The sequence below is a fragment of the Macrobrachium nipponense genome, chromosome 29 (assembly GCF_015104395.2).
Source record: "Macrobrachium nipponense isolate FS-2020 chromosome 29, ASM1510439v2, whole genome shotgun sequence".
NCBI classification, from domain to species: domain Eukaryota; kingdom Metazoa; phylum Arthropoda; class Malacostraca; order Decapoda; family Palaemonidae; genus Macrobrachium; species Macrobrachium nipponense.
In genome coordinates this window covers 48,881,269-48,903,768 of record NC_061092.1, presented here as the reverse complement: position 1 = coordinate 48,903,768, position 22,500 = coordinate 48,881,269, and the positions used below count along the sequence as shown (strand labels likewise).

Here is a 22,500-nt window from a genome sequence, read left to right as displayed (position 1 = left end):
GTGGACCCACAGATACCAATCTAGGGCTAAAAACCATTGCTCTATCTTGCTGGTTTCCATTTATCATCATAACCATGTTCATGTTCAATTAGATTCTCGACTTTTCTCCTTGCAAACACATTTAAATGCATTTACTACTTTTTTATAGCTTCTCTTCACTATCCCAGTCAGTTCTATCATCTGCAAACATAATGCTAAGGTCACACATTCACGTATCAACGCACGCACGCCCACGCATGAGCGGAAATTGGTAGTTGGCAACAGCTTACGTCAGTGAACCGTAAATGTAACGTAAAACACACGTAAAATCGTAGACGTACGGTGACGGGTCGTCCGGTCGCTAAGCTCCGCCCACTAGGTCGCCGTAGCCCACTCCAGTTTTGAAATGTTCAAAACAGGTCGTGGGTGGTCACGCCAAATGTCACCTGACGTAGCTCCAGGCATTGCACGTGGGAGCCACGGTGACTGCTGCGGGGTAAGCGCTAGGGTCACCAGCATCGTTCGCCGTCGTTGTTTTCTTTCCGCGGCGAAGCACGCGGGCCTCCTAATTGCGCTGTAGCCTACGGCGAAACCGATTCACACATTTACAACCCTGTACGACATGGCAACGCTGTAGCGTGGTATAAAAGGTCAGGTCGGCGCCCTCAGGTCAGCTGTTGTTTCCGAGACCAGCAGTTTCCTTCAAGCACTCTCCACAACGCCCTTCAAGATGCCGAACCTCCTAAAACGACCAAGGAAGGGACCATCAACGTCACATCTTGCAGGACCTTCTTTCGGCCCGGAAAAGACACCTACAGCCCCTCCTACAACCACTCCTGCAGACATTCAGGACAGGGAAAATGTCAACTTCCACCTACAGGAGTCGGAGTTGGATGAGATTCTGACTGATGACAGCGACACGGAAACTCTCCATGAAGCTACCCCCATTGACGAGGGACAGAACGTTCCCTTGACGGAGGATAGCCAAGACGTCGAAGATATTTGTTTCTTCTGAATAGCAGTCTTACAATAATGGTGTAACAAATAATGTAAATATTTGAGAGGAATTCTTATATACATCTAAAAAATATTATCTTGAATAGGTAGAATTCCTATTTATTTCCAAGAATGTTTGATAAGTTATTGGATGTTATTCTATATCGCTTAAATATAAATCGCCCATAGTCAACAGTTTTATAAGTCTAAGTGTATGTCTGAATGGTAAAATCGAAGCAAGAAAATTCTAGTGCTAGTCTTATATAGTACTTATCCTATGTTCATTTATTTGTGATGTTACATTAATTACATATTATATATATTACAGATGGCTACTATCAAAAAGTTACCATAAAACTAAAATAGATAAATCTATAGGAAAACAACGAAGAGACGAGCTGTTACAATGATTGTTTACGGAACGGCAAGCTCTGTTCACAGGCCCGCCCTTTTGTACCCTGCGGCACCACAACGGTGGGCGTGGTCTTGACGTGAAGTTGACGTACATAGAACATTACAATATCGGCGTTAGTTTCAGGTAGACGTCCGACCTTGCTTTCTTTGCGCGTACATTTGCGGCGCAATTTACGTTGCTGGCTTTACGTCCGTTAGCCCGTATCCTGTTTACCAGCTATTCAAGGTCATTTCACCGCGATGATGCCCACGATCCACATACGTGGGCATACGCCGTCGTGATACGTGAATGTGTGACCCCAGCATAAGACTTTCCAAACTTTATTCATAACTCATATTTCTTTACCATAATTTTGTACTACCTCTACTGTCCTTTCTCTGATATTCCTCATTACTTCATGTATAAATACACTGAACAGCCACATGATAAACTTTTGTCTCAGACCCTTGCTATATAATTTAACAAACACACTTCACGCTATTGCAAAACTTTTAATCCTTCTCAGTAGCTTATCTATATATACAACAGGCAATTTCTGTCTGTCTGTTATGCACGCCCAGACTATGAAAGCTAGGACTACCAAATATTTACTAAAGACCCCCCCCCCCCCCCCCCCAAAGGAAAGTTTTAGTCAAAATCCGAAATTCGAAGACAGTTTCTAGTGAAACCTTAGCCCCTATATTTTATACATCCTCATAGTTCCTCATTGGTCGAGTCGGTTACGTGCTCGACTACCAATCTCAGGGCCCAAGATCGATACGCCGCTCTGCCAATGAGAAATCAGAGGAATTTATTTCTGGTGATATAAATTTATTTCTCGAAGTGGTTCGGATCCCACAATAAGCTGTATGTCCCGTTGATAAGTAATCAATTGGTTCCTAGCCCCGTAAAAATATATAATCCTTCGGGCCAGCTCCAGGAGAGCTGTTCATCAGCTGAGTGGTAAGATCATTTGTTACTACTTTCGGAGTTGACAGCAAACGCTTCGGATTTTTCACAACTTCTTTGGCTTGAGAAGATCCCAAGTGATTACTTATTCTGAAAGCGTTTGCATAATCCGGCTTGTAGGTGTTGTCATCACGGACGCCATTCCCCTTTTCTATCCCTAGCAATGCCAGGTTACCTGAAAGTAAAGTAATAAGCTGTACTTAATATAAATGGACCAGGAGAATCTTACGATATTATTGATACAGAGGTAATATGAATGTTGCTGAGAATACATGGTATAGAAGACTAGCTGCTGTAGTACCTGGGCCAGGTACTACAGCAGCTAGTCTTCTATACCATGTATTCTCAGCAACATTCATATTACCTCTGTATCAATAATATCGTAAGATTCTCCTGGTCCATTTATATTAAGTACAGCTTATTACTTTACTTTCATCCTTCTCATAAAACTGCTTTATAAAAACACCTAAGCCACATAGCCTATTCCTTGACTAAAACCACAGTGGTCTTCCCCTATCATTCCTTCTGTTACCTGCTTTACTTTCTCAATGAAAATGGTACCTTACACCTTCCTTTGCATACTTGGTATGTTATGCCAGGTGAAAATCGTAGTTGCCTTTATCTTCTTTACTTTTATAAAACGGAACAATTATTCATCTCAACCATTCTTCAAAGAAATCCCTGGTCAGCCACATAATATTATCACAATACAGAAGCTTCTGATGCGTAATCGCATTACCTACTAGTATTTTTCCATTCTTCAAAATCTTCACTGATCTCCTTAACCGTATCTGGTGCATATTTGAAAGACCATGATGCAAACTACAGATTCAACACTGAGACATCATGAATTGTAACCGACAGTTAATAAATAAAATTCTAATATTGCCCAACTCAGTCTAATAAAAGACAAGTCTGTTCACTTGCTGCAAAAAACAGTAGCACGAGCCGCGCAATGACGTCATCTAGCCCCGCTGGGTCCGTTACAGCCATGGACTCCATGGAGCCGAGTCAGTCAGGCAGCAGGCTGAGTCAGCAAAGAGTCATTGTTGTGTGCACAAGTCTGGCTGCAGTAATCAAACATGCCTGCGACTGTGCTGTTAGTGGCTGCACATCCAATTACGAAAACAAAGATGGAACTGTTTTTCACAGTTCCCCGCGAGATGAGCTTTGATGGAAAAGTGGGCAACATTTTCCAATAAAGAAATATAAATCCTGTTATAGAAAACGGAGTGATTAATGCAGGACTTTCATTTTTATCCACTATTTTGTCCACTTCTCAGTCACACTATTTAACTTTATAAATTTCAAGTACATCATTCGTATTTAAAGAAAAAATAGTATGATTAAAATATATACGTAATGGTTCTCTCTATTCTTGTTTTAGCCTACAATGAGCCTAACATGGAAAATTTTAAACTTTTTTTCATGAAGAATCATGCAAACAAATCCGTATAGCAAAACTAAATCAGTATTTTAATCATATTAACTTCAACTACAGTCCTTGGGGTGAATATTTTATTATTTGAAAAATAAATGGGCCTATTTGTAGCCATTTTTTTCCCTTCTTTACATGTTGACTGAAATATATGCTTTACGAACAAATAAAAAAAAACATCTAAAATGGTAAAACAGAATTCAAAAGGGAAGAAGATTGCAAAACTATTGGTCTGAAATTAGAGATAAAATATGTAGGTTAGCCCCTACCCCTGTATCCGCCAATGCACTGTACAATGACATTCATGTGGATAGATTTGTTTTTATGTTTTTTTCTGTAGTGAGTATAACTCTTCATAATTCTATATAAATCTACCTGCCTTCAATCCCTGTCATACTCGACAGGTTTCATTCTGTATCTTCAACAACTTTCAACCTAACTGAATTCTTCACTATGAACATTATAATAGTTTGCTGTAAATTTTATTATAAAAGATGTCAAGTCTCATTGTTACTCTTATTTAACATAATGCCTACTTTTCTGCATCTACTTTACAAGTTGTTATGTAGCCACATCAATGGTAATTATTCCACTACAGAAGGTAAGCTGGAAAATCTACCAAAAGACATGAGGATAGGAGCTTACATTTCAAAGGTTAATTATCTAATTAAATGCCAAATTACATTATGTGAAAGATGCCTGGTTCATTTCTCTCTCTCTCATTTCTACTCATTTACTGCTTTAACTTCTTATAAATTACTAAGTAATCACTTCAGTCTAAACATAATTAATAATAATAATGATAATAATAATAATAATAATAACAATGATTGTCATTATAGGCGGTTTCAGCCCGTCTAGCCACCCACGGTATCTATGTGACACATAATTTTATGCAAGTGTAGGTCAAACTATTTCTTCAGTAACTTATTTGAATATTTATACATACAAGAACCCTCACACTTTCTCATACATAGGCTGAATGGAACAATAATAAACTTATATAACTACAAGAAATAAGAGCTATTGTCATTTTACGCATATCAAAATCAAACGAACGATGGGCTTTCAATAATTATCATGTAGATTTCGTTACATGAACATCAACTATAACTTTATCATTATAACAAAGTTATATCTACGTCCGTAAACTGGAAAATTAACCTTTAACGATGTTAACCACTGGAATTCGACGCATTGCACTGACAAGCGGACGATAGACCTATACCAGATATTTAATTTTACCGGCCTTCTTTAAGGCAAATTATTCATTTCAAAGTAGTCAAAATTACTTTCTTATTCTAGTTCATTCTATTTAAGTCGTTCCAATACCTTATATTGATAAAAAAAAGTGTAGTCTAGCTTTTTATGACGTTTATGTGTCATTGATTAACACCCTAAGTATGACGGGACCCAAAGATTTCAGACTTTTGCTCGATAAATTATTTGGCAGACTTCTGAAATTGCCCAGTCACTGAACTATAACAATAATTTGAATGCTTAAAAAATTATGTAAATATGCAAAGTATTCGGAATTACTATTGCCATTCATCGCCCTCCATCCTTTGTTGCAGTTGCTGTTCCTTTCGCCTACCCCCGATAGCTTCATGCCTCGCAAACAACAATTTTCCCTGCCACCTATATTGGCCGGTCAAAGCAGTCAGTCCGGACGAAACGCGTCGAAATAAAATGTGGTGTCTCTTAACCTACGCTCTCCTTTTCCTGCTGAGACCGACCGAGATTTCCAAATCATCTGTCTACTTCACCATACAGGGTGTAACACGAGTTTATGCAAATATTTCGAGAAATGAAAGAAAAGGTCATTCTGAGCAGAAAATCTTCTATAGACATACGCATTTTAAGGCTTCGTTTATCGGCGAGGCTAATTTTTAAAATAACCAGTTTTTTTTAAGGCTGCCCGCGGCTAACATAGCGTACGCGATGTCGAGTAGTCAGGGAGAAGGGGGTTGGAGGGTAGGGGTTGATGAAGTGCATTAGGCAACTGGATTTCGCAGGTTTTGGAAAAATGTAACATTACAGTTCCTTCAATGAGTAAATACCTGTGATCAAACTGCACTGTAATCTAATTTTAATTATTACCTTTAGTAGGTATCACGAAAGTAGTGTAAATGTGATGGAATTGTTGAACTAGGAGTCAGGACTAGGCCTATGCTGAATGAGCGATAATGACAGCAATCGTGATGACGAAGGAATGCAGGTAAGAAGGTTACTGCACTTGAAAAATGCCAGCTTTTTTACCTCTTTCGATTACTGCATGAATATAATACATACTACCTTTTTCAGGAAAGACTGAAGAAAGTGAATTTTCCATATTCTCATTCTTTTTCATTTGACAGAGACGAAAGCATTTTCTAAAGTGTGTTTTTCCCTTCGACTTGTATATGATGAATTCTTTTGACGGAGAAGGAGAGATTTTTTAAAATACGTTTGAAATCTTTGATTGGTGTGTAATGAATAGGCCTATCTTTGATGGAGAGGAGATTCCATTCGGCTTCCTTTCCTTTTCTTTATCGGACTCCTGTGAATACCATTGACGGAGAGGGAGACGGTCTCAGTGATACCTGCATTTTTCCCCTTTGTTCAGTATATAATGAATACATTTGATTTGGAAGTATTTTACTCACATCGCATCGACCTAATCACCGATTTCCTTTTTTAATGACAGTGGAATTCATTGTTGCAAAACCTATAAATTAACCTCACATCTGTTCATTCCACGTTACTGGAACGGTAAGCCACTGTCTCCAGTTTCTTGCTCACAAAATGAATAAGGAATCTGGCACTTGTAACCTTAACATGCTCTTGGCACAATAACGAGGTAAGGTAACAAGTGAAATGACCATCCAGCTCCCGCCCCCACCGCCCCCACCCTCATAGCCGTGCGTACTCCGACATCCGGTGTACACCATCTCACTTGACCATTTAATGATAACAGTTATTTTTAGAATTCGTCGGTGAGGCGAATTCTAAAAATTTCTGGCTACAGATAATGCATAAATGGTCCAGATAAGAAGTAACGTTTGCTTGAGGACTGTGGTGTCGTGCTCGTTTCCTTGCAGCAGATTTCCTCAGAATTTGCTCTTCAGTCGATTGAGATTTGCTTGCTTCATCTTCATATTCTATTTTTTCCTTATATATTTGAATCTTTAGGGGACTTCTTACGACAATGTTTTTTATAGCAGGCATTACTCAAATGGTAGTAAAACACTGCAGCCTCACTTAATGTACTTGAACGGTTAGTAACAATATCACTGCGTATTTTTGCAGTGATTTTTCTTCTGCCATTTTCAGTACTTGAGACGCTCCCATCACTTTTATTACATATGATACACGGCTTTTCATCTGGTTTGAAGTCTGATGCACCATCCTTTAACAATCTAAACAATTTTAGGACATCCATGTCTTCATTTCATTTCAGCAACCCACGAATAAAAACATTATTTTTAGAATAACTTGAAATTAAACACTTTTAAGTATTTGCAAACATTTTCATCACTTTTCCCTCTTCTTTTAACTTTGTAAAGTTCTAATTAGTGGATATAGTTGAATTTTCATCCAATTTGGGTCAGTATTCTAGAGTGGGCATCAACTCACCTCAACCTTAATAACTTTGTAGTGCTTTTATCGCACGTAGCCTTATTGTGAGTCTTATCACATCACTGTGTTTCATATATACGCATTAAGTTACAAATGTCCTTCAATATCTAATTCACTCTACCTCGGAATTAATGTATTTTCATTTACCTTAACCAAAGGGGAATTTTTTAGTCTATAAGAACTTCGTCGGCTCATGGGCACGAACCACAGAAACAAGAATTCAGGAAGTACAGTGATAACCTTGTAATGCTTTTGTCACATGTCGCCATATTGTGTTTTATCACATCACCGTGATTCATATATAGGACACATTAGCCCACCAATGTCCTTTAATATTTAATTTGCTCTACTTCGGAATTAATATATTTTCATATATATTAACCAAAAGGGAATTCTTTTTAGTTCAGCTCTATAGGAAAGGGTGGCCCCGATATTAGTCCATAAAAAGACAGATATTAGTCCATAGTTTTTGAAGTCACTGGGATGAATAGAGACACTCCTGATACCTTTAAGTCTACGTTCAGCCCCAATAAGAATAGGCTTGAGAAGTGGGGTTAGGGGGTTGACATGTAAAAATAACCAAAACGGTAGATATTAGTGTCTAATCTATAGTTTTTGAGGTCACTGAGATGAATAGTGACACTTCCAATGCCCTTTGAATCCAAGTTCAGCCCTAATAGGAATGGGGGGTGTGAGAAGTGATGAAATATAAAATGTCAAAAATGCTGGCAATGTAACTGAAGCAACTACTTTAACGGGAAAAGGATGGAGAGAGAGAGAGAGAGAGAGAGTAAAAGGGGTTATTGGGATATATATATATATATATATTATATATATATATATATATATATATATATATGTGTGTGTGTGTGTGTGTGTGTGTGTGTGTGTGTGTGTGTGTGTGTATAGATGGATGTATGTTCAAGCATAACTGTGAAACACATGAAGTAATTTAAATCAAGCTTGGTATAGATATGACTTTCTACCTGGAAAAAATACTGTGGGGGGGTAAGACATCACTAGCACCAAAGGGCACTAAAGGGGGTGGGGGTGGAAGGTATTCACTGAAACGGGGTTGGTTCCGCCCAGAGACTTAGTAACTGAGTACTGTGTGCTTAAGATATCACTGGCTCGCCCATATCCACATCGATATATTGGGACATCTACCTGCTTCCAAGGGGTACTAATACCTGTTCACCATCATCGACAAAACTACCGGGTGGCCCAACGCAATACCGATACAGCAACAGACGGCGGAGAGTTCTGTGAAAGCTCTCATCGGATGGGTCAGCAGACACGGAGTCCTGCGGATCATCATGAGTGACAGATGAGCCAACTTCATGTCCGCCTTATGGAATGCCCTCGCAAACAGTTTAGGGACGAAGATAATGCACACGACGGCCTACAACCCAGAAGCTAACGGCAACATCCAAAGGCTGCACCAGTCATTGAAAGCATCACTCACCACCAGATACCAAGGCGGGAGTTGGAGAAAGGAGTTAACTTGGGTCTAACTGAGCCCGAGAACGTCACCACATGCGGCATTTAACGCATCTCCATCAGAAGCCTTGTGTGGCCAATCATTAACATTGCCACCAGACGTCTTTCAAAATCCAACAAACCCAATATCCCCGTCCAACACCCATAAAGCATTAAAATGAATAAGGCCAGGAAAGTGTACGTCCCCAGTGAACTACAAAAACGCAAAATATGTGTTCATATGGGTAGATACACACAAAAACCCCCTCTCCCCAGCCTACGCTGGATCATGCCTTGTCATCCAGAGAATAACAAGGTCTACCAGATGAAGTGGATGACAGAACTACACGGGGCATTGCAATGTGCTTTGCTGGACTAATTTTCAGAAAGCATTTCAGAATAGTAGGTACATTATTATATGTCAAAAACGTATAGCATAGACCTATTACTTCACACTGTTTTAGTACAATAGGTTTCGGTTAAAACACTGCTCATATACATTTTTTTTTTTTTTTACACTGAACTTCGGTAGAATTCCTATTGCCTACAGATAACCGTATAGCTACTAGAATAACTAGATCATTATTGAATTTATAGTTCATTTGTCCGAAGTCTGATGGATTTTTAAAAAAAATGCAATTAGGGCACTTTATTTTTTTTTCTTTTTTTTTTTGCTGCCCTGACGATATGCAACAACAACAGCATGGGGAATCATCAACGTCTGTCACGCAAGATCTCTAATGAATGATTAGCCTCCGATAATCTGGTTATGCCTCTTTTCGATATTCCGATATTAAGAACAAAGTTTTGAAAACATTTTGTAGATGCAAAGGAAAGATTCGGATCATGATTTTATTGTATATGGTCTGATATCTACTTGGTGTAATAATGGAAATTAGTCTTACGTTTGGCAGGACTGAACAATTTCCTTTCAAATAATTTCGTCTCTGCTTCTTATCGTTTTATCTGACCTGTTGCTTCGGTTCCATTCATGCAAAAACTTTTAAATCTAAAATACAAAAACTACTCTAAAGAAAGCAATGAATAATTTCCTATATTTTGGTTATCATAGAATCAACTTCAAACAATCAATAAAAAAGATGTATATAAAAAAGTAAGAAAATTCGTAGGGTGGGTCCACGAAAACCCAGCATGCCCCAGATAGGGTGAAGTCTTCAACAGTTACTTCCACAAGAATTCGTGGCCTTACAATATTCCTTCGCATTCTCGCATCATTCATCTCTGCCTGTGTCCTATCCTCCACATTCAATAATTTTTCAAATAACTCACTCCATCGACCAAAGGCTGTATTCATGTCAGCAAGCATCTCTCCTTTGTGCATCTTTTAATCTGTGATTCATTTGTTCATTTACTTCTACGTATGAATTTGCTTCCCAGAGGAGTCCACTTTATATTCTCTTCAAAGTTCTCGTTCACCTTCTCTTTATTCTTATTAGTTGACCTTTTTTCTCTCTAATTTTCTCTTCACTCATAGAATTGTAAAGATATTACCACCATAGGTCCTGCATGTCATAAAAGGCAACTAAAAGGACAGCAACTGCCTAGCAGTCTTCCTTTTTTAGTATAAGGTTAGGCTCACCGCCAATAACTGTGGCTGATGACAGCAAGGGCATGCGGTCGTGAAAACCCCCTTTACCAAACAATAAACCAAATAAACTACGCCTGATGATGCCTTTGATAGAAGGCAGTAGAGAAGACGCATCAGGCAACCGACCCCTTAATCTAGGGATAACGATAGAAAAGAAGATACATATATAGTATATATATATATATATATAATATATATATATATATATATATATATATATATATATATATATGTGTGTGTGTTGTGTGTGTGTGTGTGGTGTGTGTGTGTGTGTGTAGTGTCGTGTGTGTGTGGGTGGGTGAGTGAGTGTCTGTGTGTATGTATGTTATTATGTTTAACGATGAATAACAAATGCATGTGACATAAAAGAAAATACTCATGATTATCTCTTGTGAGAATTATAAAAACAGATTAACCTAGAAAATAAATAATGTATATAAAACTTTTAATGGGGAAATTAAAGTAACACAGATTTCGGTCTTATAATGACGGGACTTTCAGAACAGAAAAGGAAAGAGCCACATAAACGAGAGGAAATAAAAGATCAAGAGCGTAATTAGCAAATAGTACCCAATAAAATCTATGAATGAAATGTCATGTCGCATGACGATTTAGCCAACTATTTCAAATTAATTTTTAAGACAAAATGAGAAATATTTATTTAGCTTCGCCGGTAATCTCAATCCTTTATCTCTCAACCTTGCCCGGCGACTTTCTCATTTCATGCTTAATAATCAAAAGTCTCGCATCTAATTAGTAGCATTAATTAGGCAGCCGGGTTGAATGCGTTTTAAGTGGGCTGCATTTCCCCTTACTACTACAACCGCCGCTTAGAGCTCTATTTATCTATTTATCCGTCTATCTCCTTTTCTCTCTCTAGTCTTTCGTTCTTGTGAAATTGCTCAAGTACACCTGTATTTTTTTTTTTTTTTTTTTGGATATGTGTAAATGTTTGCGTAAGCAGATCTGATCTCTCTCTCTCTCTCTCTCTCTCTCTCTCTCTCTCTCTCTCTCTCTCTCTCTCTCCTCAAACGAATCCTTTTCCTTCTTCATGTAGCTTAGATAATGGAGTATGCCTTAGTCCGCATCAGACATGTTCTTACAATGTTTGAGCAGAAATTGACCAAACTTTGGAGTTTGGAAGGGAAGAAAAAAGGGAAACAATGTCAAGCCACAAAAAGTTTGAAAGTGAAAGGATTCTTCCTTTCCAGTAATAACACATTCTCCTCTTAAGAAAAGCCACGATGAATGATAAAAAGAAATATATAGTTTGGAAGAGATCCTCATTCTGGTAGCGAACGGTATGGAAAAGTTATCAAAACGATTTTCACTCACTTATCACGAATTTCTACATACTTTCTCGACAAAAAGAATCTTTTAACTGATGCTCAAGCCCAAAGACATCTACATAGCTACTTGTCATGAATTTATTCTTTTATTTCTTGAACAACATGCTTCTATTTTACTATTGTTACAAAACTCCGGCTGTCTTCCGCACACAATAACTAGATTAATAAGCGAGTCATGTTGTAACTTCAGTATGGCATTCATTTCAAATGTTTTTTGCAATAAGATTCAACATTTCGTAAGACCAGTCGTTATTAAGTTCCATTCAGGTGTCAATGTAGTTGACAATTATACCCAGCAATAATATATTTGCTGAAGGAATGATAGAAAAAGTATTTACATTTGTAAATAACAACAATTACTGTTGCAACAATAAGCAGCAGTTGTATGAGTTGTGATAATTAAACTTCCATTTCTTTCTCACTTTTAATAAGAAGGAAATGAATACATTTTCTCGACAATTTCCCAGTATTTACCGAGTTAACTATGAAAAAAGACTTAATTGATAAATATAAAGTCATTGCACTTAGTTATTACATTATTTCTCTTTCTCCCCCCCTCTTGAGGTGTAAGAGGTAACATATTCCAGCGAGAGGTAATGGGTTTGAATGCGGGCAAGGACGGAGCAAATTGAGCCAGCACCTTTAAACTCGCTGTTTCCAGTTACCGTAAGTAATGAATCATGGAAAACGCACTTATTCTGTCCTAATGGGACGCATATGGAATTGAGAGAGACAGACAGACAGACCAAGGGCGTCGGCAGTGAACACACACAAACTCACACACGCACACACACACACAAATACAGTATATATATATATATATATATATATATATATATATATATATATATATATATATATATATATATATATATATATATATATATATATTTGTGTGTGTGTGTGTGTGTGTGTGTGTGTGTGTGTGTGTGAGAGAGAGAGAGAGAGAGAGAGAAGAGAGAATTTTATACAAAATTAAAATTACAAAAGACATCAAAATTGGTACCTAAGTCGGTAATATGTTGGATCTTCTCCTAGGCTCCTCAAAGTTCGCACTAATTGCAATAGAAGTGTCAGTATCGCACTGGAGTTCAATTTCCGTCTCCAGATTACATACAAACGTTAAATAATATAAAATTGACTCGACTAATTGATATTATAGAAAGTAAATTATTTAAAAAGAAACTATGAAACTAAAATGGAAATAAATGATAAATACCTTTCAAGGAATAGGCTGGAAGACGAGTGACAGTCACAAGATACGTTGATCAAACGAAAGCTCATACCAAGACTTTGTTTAATTCGGGAACGGTTTGTTTAATAGCAAGTGATTCATAGATCCTAGGCTGTTGTGGGGAAGAGGCCCTAGTAACAATTTTGAATTGATCATATTGAATGTTAATATACATTGATTGGCATGGTTCCGGATATTAGAGTAATCTGGAGAGGGCATTCGAACTCCAGTGCTATACTGACACCAAGGTATATCGAAAATGGTCTCCCTTATTCTATATACCTTGACTGACACTTCTATGGCAATCAGTGCGAATTTGAGGAGCCTAGGAGAGGATCCAACATATTACCGGCTTAGGTACCAATTTTGATGACTTTTGTAATTCTAATTTTATATAAAGTTTTCTTAATACCTTCTTTCACAGGGCCTATACCTTAACGTCAAACCTGTCGGAATTTCATAATGAAGTTATGTTTTTATAAAAAAAAATTTTGCAGACAATTATTTTCCTAACGGACTGTTTTTTAAACATTTAAATAAATTTCTTGATGGTAAATTTATACCAAACCGAACTTCACTACTGTTCTAGGAAACTATTTTATGTCAGTCTTCATTTTACTCAAAATAATTCCTTCCTTAACAAAATTAGACAACTAATACAGAAACATGCCCGTACCCTAAAGTGCAATCTAATAACTATAAATCCCTTGACAATCGAGTCTCTCTTCAAATATAAAAATAAACTTGACCCCTATCGGCATCAAATGCGGTCTATTTATTTACTTGTCCCCGATGTAATCGGGGAAAATATGCTGGAACCTCCCGCAGGCTCGTCAGAATTGGCACTGATTGCCATACAGGTGTCAGTTATCGCACTGGAGTTCGATTGTCGTCTCCAGATTACTCTAAGCTAAGGGACCCCATTTGCGCTCAGACTCAGACTTGTAGAAAAGTGGGCGGACGTTGAATGTCGGTGAATGTGGTTGTTTTTAGCCGCTACAGACTGTCACACAGGTATAAATAGCGCATTCATTGAGAGACGCGGTTGTATTATGGTTGAAATACATATCCGTGCGTGAATGAATGGAGGTTACTTCGACGTAGACCTGCATTTATCATTTCAGTAGTACTCAGTGTCGTCTGAGACAGCGGTCGCCAATCGGTAGTCCACGGACCACTGGTGGTCCATGAGTAAATTTTGATGGTCCACAGAAAAATTGGGACATTATTTAAATTTTTGTTTTCTTAATCCTCTTCAGGCAACCCTGATACAAATTGTACAGAAGACAAAGAGCCCAGTGTTGCCAATGTAGCATTTTTAATGCTAGATTTAACATTTTATGGCGATTTAGCATTAAAGATTTGGATCCAGCATTTACCAAAAAAAAAAAAAACAGCATTAACTAACTAACAGGATTATTAACTACAATAAATTTAACATTATATGAATTATAAATATAAATTAATCCTAATGTAGTATACATGAATTGCGTATCAAATAAATGCGTTTATCTTTTTTGTTTTTAATTCATATTAGTAGTCCCTGCAAATTTAGAATTATACATCTAGTGGTCCATGAAGTTCGAAAGGTTGGCGACCGCTGGTCTGCGACACATGACTTCAAGAGATTCTTTCTCTGGGAGAAGTATGAGTTGATAAGTCGTTTTGGACTGAATGGATTGCTTCATATAAATCACATGCTTATGGACTATGAAATTCGAATGTTATTCAAACCGAAATTGGGAATATCTCGCTTACGATATTCTAATAAACAAGCTAAAGGTTAAATATCCAAATGCTACACGAGACACTGCCACCAAGAAAATAAACATTAGAAGTGCTTTCGGGGATGATATTCCGAATCCTGGTAGAAATGTCGCAGGAAAAAAAGTCACAGAAAAAAATGCCACAGGAAAAAATGTCACAGAAAAAAAAGTCACATTAAGCTTTCATAGTAAACCCTAAGGGTAAATTTTAATTCGGTATGTATCCATGTACAAGCCCGTTGGGGATTACCGTAAAAACATGGGCAAAAAAACTGTTAATATCATTAAGATAAGTGACAGATAGGGATTATAAGGAGATAAGTACCTAGAATCCAACACACCTGGAGAATTATCACGTTTACAAGCCCTACTGGGTGATAATGTGACTTACAAAAAACTAACAAAAATTCTCCTTGATCAAGTCATAAAAAACTTTAGTAGCACAGTAAAAAAAAAAAAAAAATCCTTAAAGATAAAACAGAGCTACTAGGCAAATTGTTAGTCAAATTTCCTTCGCTACCTTATCTGTACGGATTAGTCAAAACGCACAAAGAAAATAATCCTATGCGGCCTATTATCAGCACTGTTTGCTCAATTTCATATAAACTTACAAAATATATCACTAAGCTCTTGTCCCCGTTACCTGGCACTATCTCAGATTCTCATAAATATAATTCGCTAGATTTAGTTCATAAATTAAACAAAATTACTCTTTGCCCCACTGATAGATTAGTTAGTTTTGATGTATGTTCTCTTTTTACCAAAGTCCCTATAGACTCTATTTTAGACTATTTTAGTAATGAACTAACTCAGCAAGAATTACCCCTACCTGCAAATCACATTATTTCACTCACTAGGTTGTGCATTTCTAATTGCAAGGTTATATTCAATGGTGAATTTTATCAACATATATTTGGTATGGCAATGGGCAACCCTTTATCACCACTCCTTTCAAACTTGTACTTGGAATTCTTTGAAAACGCTATTGACCTAATATCATTTATATTCCTTTAAAGTGGTATAGATATGTTGATGATATTTTAGCTGTTTTGCCTGGTGGTATTGATGTAAATGATTTACTCTCTAAATTAAATAACCAGGTACCATCGATTAAGTTTACTCTATAATTGGAAAAAGACATTGCCTTCCTTTCTTACACGTTTTGATACATAAAGAACCATTTCAATGTAAATTCAGTATTTATAGGAAACCAACCAACAACTTAACTTAGGTTCATTTCTATTCAGGCCGCCATCTTAATACCAATATATCAATCTTTTCTTATATGTTTTTACGAGCATTACGCATTGTCAGTCCCCAGATCAAGAAATTTAACACATAAGAAAAATAGAGAAAGATTTATGTTATCCTTCACATATATTCGATATTTGCTATAATAAAGCCCACAAAAAGTTTTATAGTGTAACATGGAGAAAGAAACTCTTAGAACATTCTCAGCTTGCCTTATTTTAACGGTTTTGAAATCATAAAATCATTGTTAAAATCTTTTATGGTCAATCCCGTTTTTTCTTATAATAACGCACTAAAATGAAGGTTTATAAAAAATGGCCCCAGGGAGAGCAGCAAGAGCTAAGAAGTAAGAATCAAACAGCATAAATATTCTGTCAAAACTGGGCAAACATCTAATGCAATATCATTCATTTAACTGAAAACAACCACCGGATAAATTGGATTGGTAGTTCAGTAATTACAAGATCAAAAGATGCCTTATGACGAAATCTTTTAGAATCTGCCATTATACAACGTACTTCCCATTGTAATATTAATATTAGTCATGGCCTGTTTCATTTGGACCCTTGTATTTGTAACATGTTTAAGAATGACCTCAAAGATACAATCACAGACTTAAATACAAATTAGTTGCCTTATAGATATTTTCTTTGTATACGTATGTTTAATAAGTTTTGTGAATAAGGTTTTGTTTACCACACGTTTGAATGGGGTCAGTTGCCGCCGCCCTGTATAATCCTTTAATTGTTTTGTCCCTGTGTCTGAGCAGTTGGACATAATCTTTTTGTAAACCTCTTAAATTGTACCCATGTTTATGTTCGTTTGGGAAGGTTACTAACTCTCCAAGTGTGTTGGATTCTAGTTCTCTAATCTCCTTATAATCCCTATCTGTCACTTATACGACCCTTCCTTGTCCTCTCAGTTTCTCAGTCTGCTAAGTAAAGGACGTTGAGTCGAAAGACCTTGCAGATATTCCAGTGTTTCACTTTCCTTCGTGGCTTATACTTTTATTTATGCATTTATCTTGTTTCAAACTTTTGTGATTCAGTTATATATATATATATATATATATATATATATATATATATATATATATATATATATATATATAATATATATGTATTTATATGTCTACGTGTATATATATATATATATATATATATATATATATATATATATATATATATATATAATATATATATATATATATATATATATATATATATATATATATATATATATATATATATATATATATATAATATATATATATGTGTGTATATATATATATATATATATATATATATATATATATATTTATATATATTACATATTTATAGATCTATCTCTTTTACGAATACGAACAATATCTTTCGTCGGCATCATCTCTCTCTCTCTCTCTCTCTCTCTCTCTCTCTCTCTCTCGTCTCTCTCTCTCTCTCTCTCTCTCTCTCTTGCACACGCACTGCCACACTGCAAATGAATCGTAATCTCGCAAACCTAAATTACCTTGACATCAAAGGCAGCAAAGACGAGAAAAGGGGTCGAGCCAAGGGGAGAACAGGAAGGAGGACAAAAAGCCAGAGCCAGCAATTTCCATCATTGTTTGCTTGGTGCCACGACAGCGTTCTAATTAACGCTAGGGATGCACAAGCCTTGTATTTCCCAGCCGTTGTGGCCACAGACACAGAAGAAAAAGTGAATGGGCGCACGCTGCAATCAGCTGTTGCTCGTTGCGTGCTTTGCGTGATTAGTTACTTGATTAAGATGTTTTTAAACAATTTAAGTCTGCACTTATATACTTTATGTATGTATATATATATATATATATATATATATATATATATATATATATATATATAAATAACTTGATCACGAAGTATATAAAACGTGATGCTATGTAAAAATAAAGGTTTTTGCCACGAAGGAAAGTTGAAAAGCGAGACAGCCGAGCTTTCGGTCTAGCACGACCCTTTACTAAAGGGTCGCGCTAGACCGAAAGTTCTCGGCTATCTCGCTTTTCAATTTTCCTTCGTGGCAAAAACCTTTATATATATATATATATATATATATATATATATATATATATATATATATATATAGTATATATATATATTATATATATATATATATATATATATATATATATATATATATATATATATACACAGGGTGTGACACGAGTTTATGCAAATATTTCGTGAAATGAAAGAAAAGGTCATTCCAAGCAGAAAATGTTCTATAGACATAATGCATTTTAAGGCTTTGTTTATCCGTGAGATGAAATTTTAAATTAACTGGTTTTCCTTAACTCTGCGCTCGGCCAACATGGAGTACACTATGTCTGAGTAGTCAGGGATATTGTGGGGGTGGGGGGGCGGGGTGGGGGGGTGGGTTGGTTGTTGATGGAGTGCATTAGGCAACGCTGGTTTAAAAGAGGAATTACACTGGTCTAAAAATTTAGTTTCCAAGTCAGACATAAAAAAATGTGCAAATATGGGACCTAAAGGTGATCCCATAGCATCTCCATCGACCTGCGAATAGAGCTGCTGGTTAAACACGAACATGGAATCGTGCACACTAAGTTCCAGAAATTGTTTAAAAGTAGATCTATTAAAACCATAAAATAGAGTGTCAACACTAATAAAAATCTTATTTAAAATTATATAATTTTAAATAGATTCATGAAATCGAATGTTGTTTATAAATTCACATGCCCTGGATGTCCGGGCTCTTACATTGGATCGACTCGAAGGTTACTGCAAGTGAGATTTTGCAGCCATATGGGTTTTAGCTCTCGTACAAGTCAAAGAATTAAGCAACCAGAAATCATGCTGCAGTTTGTAAAATAGAGATCTTGAAGCAGCACTTCTCCATAATTGGCTATACGAAGAACCCAGATAACTTAACCACCTTAGAGTCATTACTCATAAAAAGGCTAGTTCATGCACTAAACAATAACACCTCGGCTTCAACTTTGTATCTGGCATAGTCTTCGTCTTGACTGGGACCTCAGTTTTTGTTATTCCCTCTTCTTCTCTTGCCTTAGATGGTTGGTGTTTTGGTAGTCTCTCTCTTGTTTATTTTACTGTCTTTTTAGAAAATAATAACGCTTTTTTACAGTTTTTTTATGTCAATTTTAATCTTTGATGAATTCCTTTTATGTCTTAATATAATGTAATTGTTTTTTATTTCTTCGCAGACTGATGATGCACCGTGTTTTGTGTGCGAAACGTTTTTTATAATACATTATGGCCTGTTACTGAGATTATATCATGTAACCTCCTGAAATCTTTATACACACACACACACACACACACACACACACACACACACATATATATATATGTATATATATACTATATATATATATATATATATTATATATATATAGTATATATATACATATATATATATATGTGTGTGTGTGTGTGTGTGTGTGTGTGTGTGTGTGTGTGTGAGTGTGTGTGTGTGTGACAAAATATGAAAAATCATTACTACCCTAACCTACTACACTTACAACATTACCCTCTCAATAAATGTCTCTTCGCTTGCTTGCTTTCACCCCTTTCTGCCAATGACTCTCTAACATGCCTCTTCCTTATTCATGATTTATATTATCTTTAATGACACTACTTTCACCTTTACTGCGCCCACTTCTGTTCACTGATTTTGACAGCATTTTGGAGTGAAGATTGAATGGGTCAAGTTCAATTTTTGAAAGACCCAGTGGGTACCTATTTCTCTAAAAATGCTCCAATTCAATTTCAAATTGTTTTTTTATGAAAAGCTATATAAGTATTACTTCTATCAGCATTTGGGTGCTCATTGTATTTAAACCATACCTCGCAGAGTTCAGGGGTTCAAAGTACTAAATTTGCATGAAAAATAATGGTTTGATTTCAATACCATATTTTCTTTACACCTGAGAAGCTACTAAAGTGTATACTCCTTCTCTGTACGAAATATTGCCAATAGTCGCTTCTGTTCTTTACTCAGCAGGAGTGAATCAAGACAATTCATTTAATTTCCATAGGCATTATTATGGCCTCTGTTCTTCTTCCTCCCAAGCGTTCTCGTGACAATAGCCAAGCCAAGACACCCAGAAACAACAGCTTACACCCTCTGGGAGCCAGGTCAAATCACACGATTCTCCGTACACCGTATACTTTCCTCTTTATTACCCAGCTTCGGAATTCTCCACCTTTTGTATTTCCTAATCCTCCATGTTCCAAAATCTTTTTCGAACACTCCTTTCTGGGCTAACCCTAGATTGAGAAAAAAAAATAACAAACGACACTTACCCTTGAGTCCTCCTCCGTCAGTAGCAACAACCTGGACGTGGTACTCGGGAGTCGTCTCTCTGTCCAAGCAGCAGACGGCGGTGGTGATGAGCCCCGTCTCGGAATCCACCTTGAAGATGGCCTCCCCTGACACTTCGTGGAGGGCATTCTTCTCGATGGAATACCTGATGACGGCGTTTGCCCCTTCTTCGACGTCGTCTGCGTCCCACGCTGATACCACCGTTACGGACAGGTCTGTTGCGAAGGAGAAAAATAATCAATGAGCGGAAGTTGAAAAAGAAGAGAGTCATCGCGACAACAGATAAAAAGAGAGAGAGAAAAGAATGGAAAAAAGGGAAGAGGAAAAGTAATATCTTAAGAGGAAACAGGGAAAAAACCGAAGAAAACCAAATGAGAGAGAGAGAGAGAGAGAGAGAGAGAGAGAGGAGAGAGAGAGAGAAGAAGCGATGAGAGGGAAAAATAGATAAAAGAGTGCAGGAGCTAGTAAACAGAGAAAAAACCTAGAAATATATAAACCCACAGAAATAAAAAACATGAAATAAGAAATACAGAAAAAAAAGAGAAAGAAAAATTAAACAATTAAGACAAACGAGGATAAAAAGGGAAGAAAAACTAGATGAAAAAGATGATTAAAGAGACAGAAAAACCCAGAAAAAATTAAAGAAACCAAATCAGAATTAGAGAAGAATATGGACAAGTGAATAAACAGAATGAGAGAGAGAGAGAGAGAGAGAGAGAGAGAGAGAGAGAGAGAGAGAGAGAGAGAGAGAGAGAAAATCATCCTTTTATTTGATACAGAGAAACGTTAAATGATGTCCGGAAGCAAAATAGTTTAAAAAATCATTTTCAGTCCTTTTTCCATTTCATTTTAAAGTGAAAGTTTCCCTCCCCAGAACGATAAATTTCTGAAGTTTATCCCCGAACTTTTTCAATCGATTATGAAGTTTAACAATTTGAGCTCCAGTACAACGTTTGTTTTCGAGTTCTTGCGAATTTAATGGTCGATATTTTTGCGTTTTGCTGCGTGACTTTATCCTTGAGAAGAAAGCAGCTTTTATCGAAATATAAATCATAGCAAAAGGAAGGAAAAAGTGCGGCTGCTCTGATTGGGAACAAAAGCAGAGGAACACAACTATGGGAAAATCAAGAAATACGCCGTAATAAAGAAGAAGAAATCTAAAATGATAAAAACAAAGGCACGATCTTCGCAAAATAGTGGCAACGACAAGAATAGCGATAATAAAAAGTAAAAGAAATGACTCGTAAACTTCGGTGGAGCAGCGTGAACGCACAAAAAACGACCAACACTCATGAAATCTTACAGCAGCCCACCCCACATTTTGGTACCACCAGAGGTAGCAGATTTTTTTTTTTTTTTCGTTTTATTCGTTGTTCATTCTAAGGTATATTCCAACCTGGTACCTTTTTAGAAAGGTAGTGATTCCTTGGAGATGTGCTTGTAAGTAGAACCTCACATCCATAAAGTCAGGAAATTACTGAGAAGTCAAACTCAGTTTTACATAAGTTGCATAAATGCTATAGTATCACACATGAATCTCCATTCGCTATAAGGTTGTTTTCAGTTTCAGTTTTAAATAAGCACTTGGATACAGATATTCCCTGACAACCGATATAATTACAAAAAACCATTAGGTACTTGAGATTCCCCTCAACGTCTAAGTAATTACAAGTAGTTTCCGAGATGGTCATGTCTTAATCTTATTCATAATTGTCAACGTGACCGTCGGCGAAGAATTGTCGTTGCTGGTGTCTATTCAAGAATCTCTATCTATGTTAACCACTGTTAATGACATTCTTGGCAGCCATGAAAAGTAGATTATTTCGCATGAATATAATAAAAACAACAGACAATTTTGATTGGCCAGTCTCATACTGTGCATTCCCTTATAATTTACTTTATGAAAGTAAAAGTTTATTTGGAGATACTTTGTGATACCTCCGATTTCAAGCTACTTTTTTTTTTCTTTATGTTGCCGCATCGCTCCCGTCTGGGTGTCTCCAAATAAATATCCGAGACAATTCTCTTCAGGACAAAATTTTGGTGGTACTGGTAATTTACTTTCCTTAGTAATGCCATTTTAACTAAGCTTCGC

At 36.5% G+C, this 22,500-nt stretch overlaps 1 protein-coding gene across 2 annotated transcripts in view; it reads right to left on the bottom strand.

Moving 5' to 3' along the window:
• The window catches only part of LOC135206276 (putative neural-cadherin 2), a 278,993-nt gene that overhangs the window by 50,657 nt on the left and 205,836 nt on the right, over positions 1-22,500 (bottom strand). For both annotated transcript variants that reach the window (XM_064237694.1, XM_064237695.1), the window contains exon 7: positions 20,387-20,620. In XM_064237694.1, the coding sequence (XP_064093764.1) occupies positions 20,387-20,620 (234 nt within the window). The remainder of the gene's footprint in view (positions 1-20,386; positions 20,621-22,500) is intronic.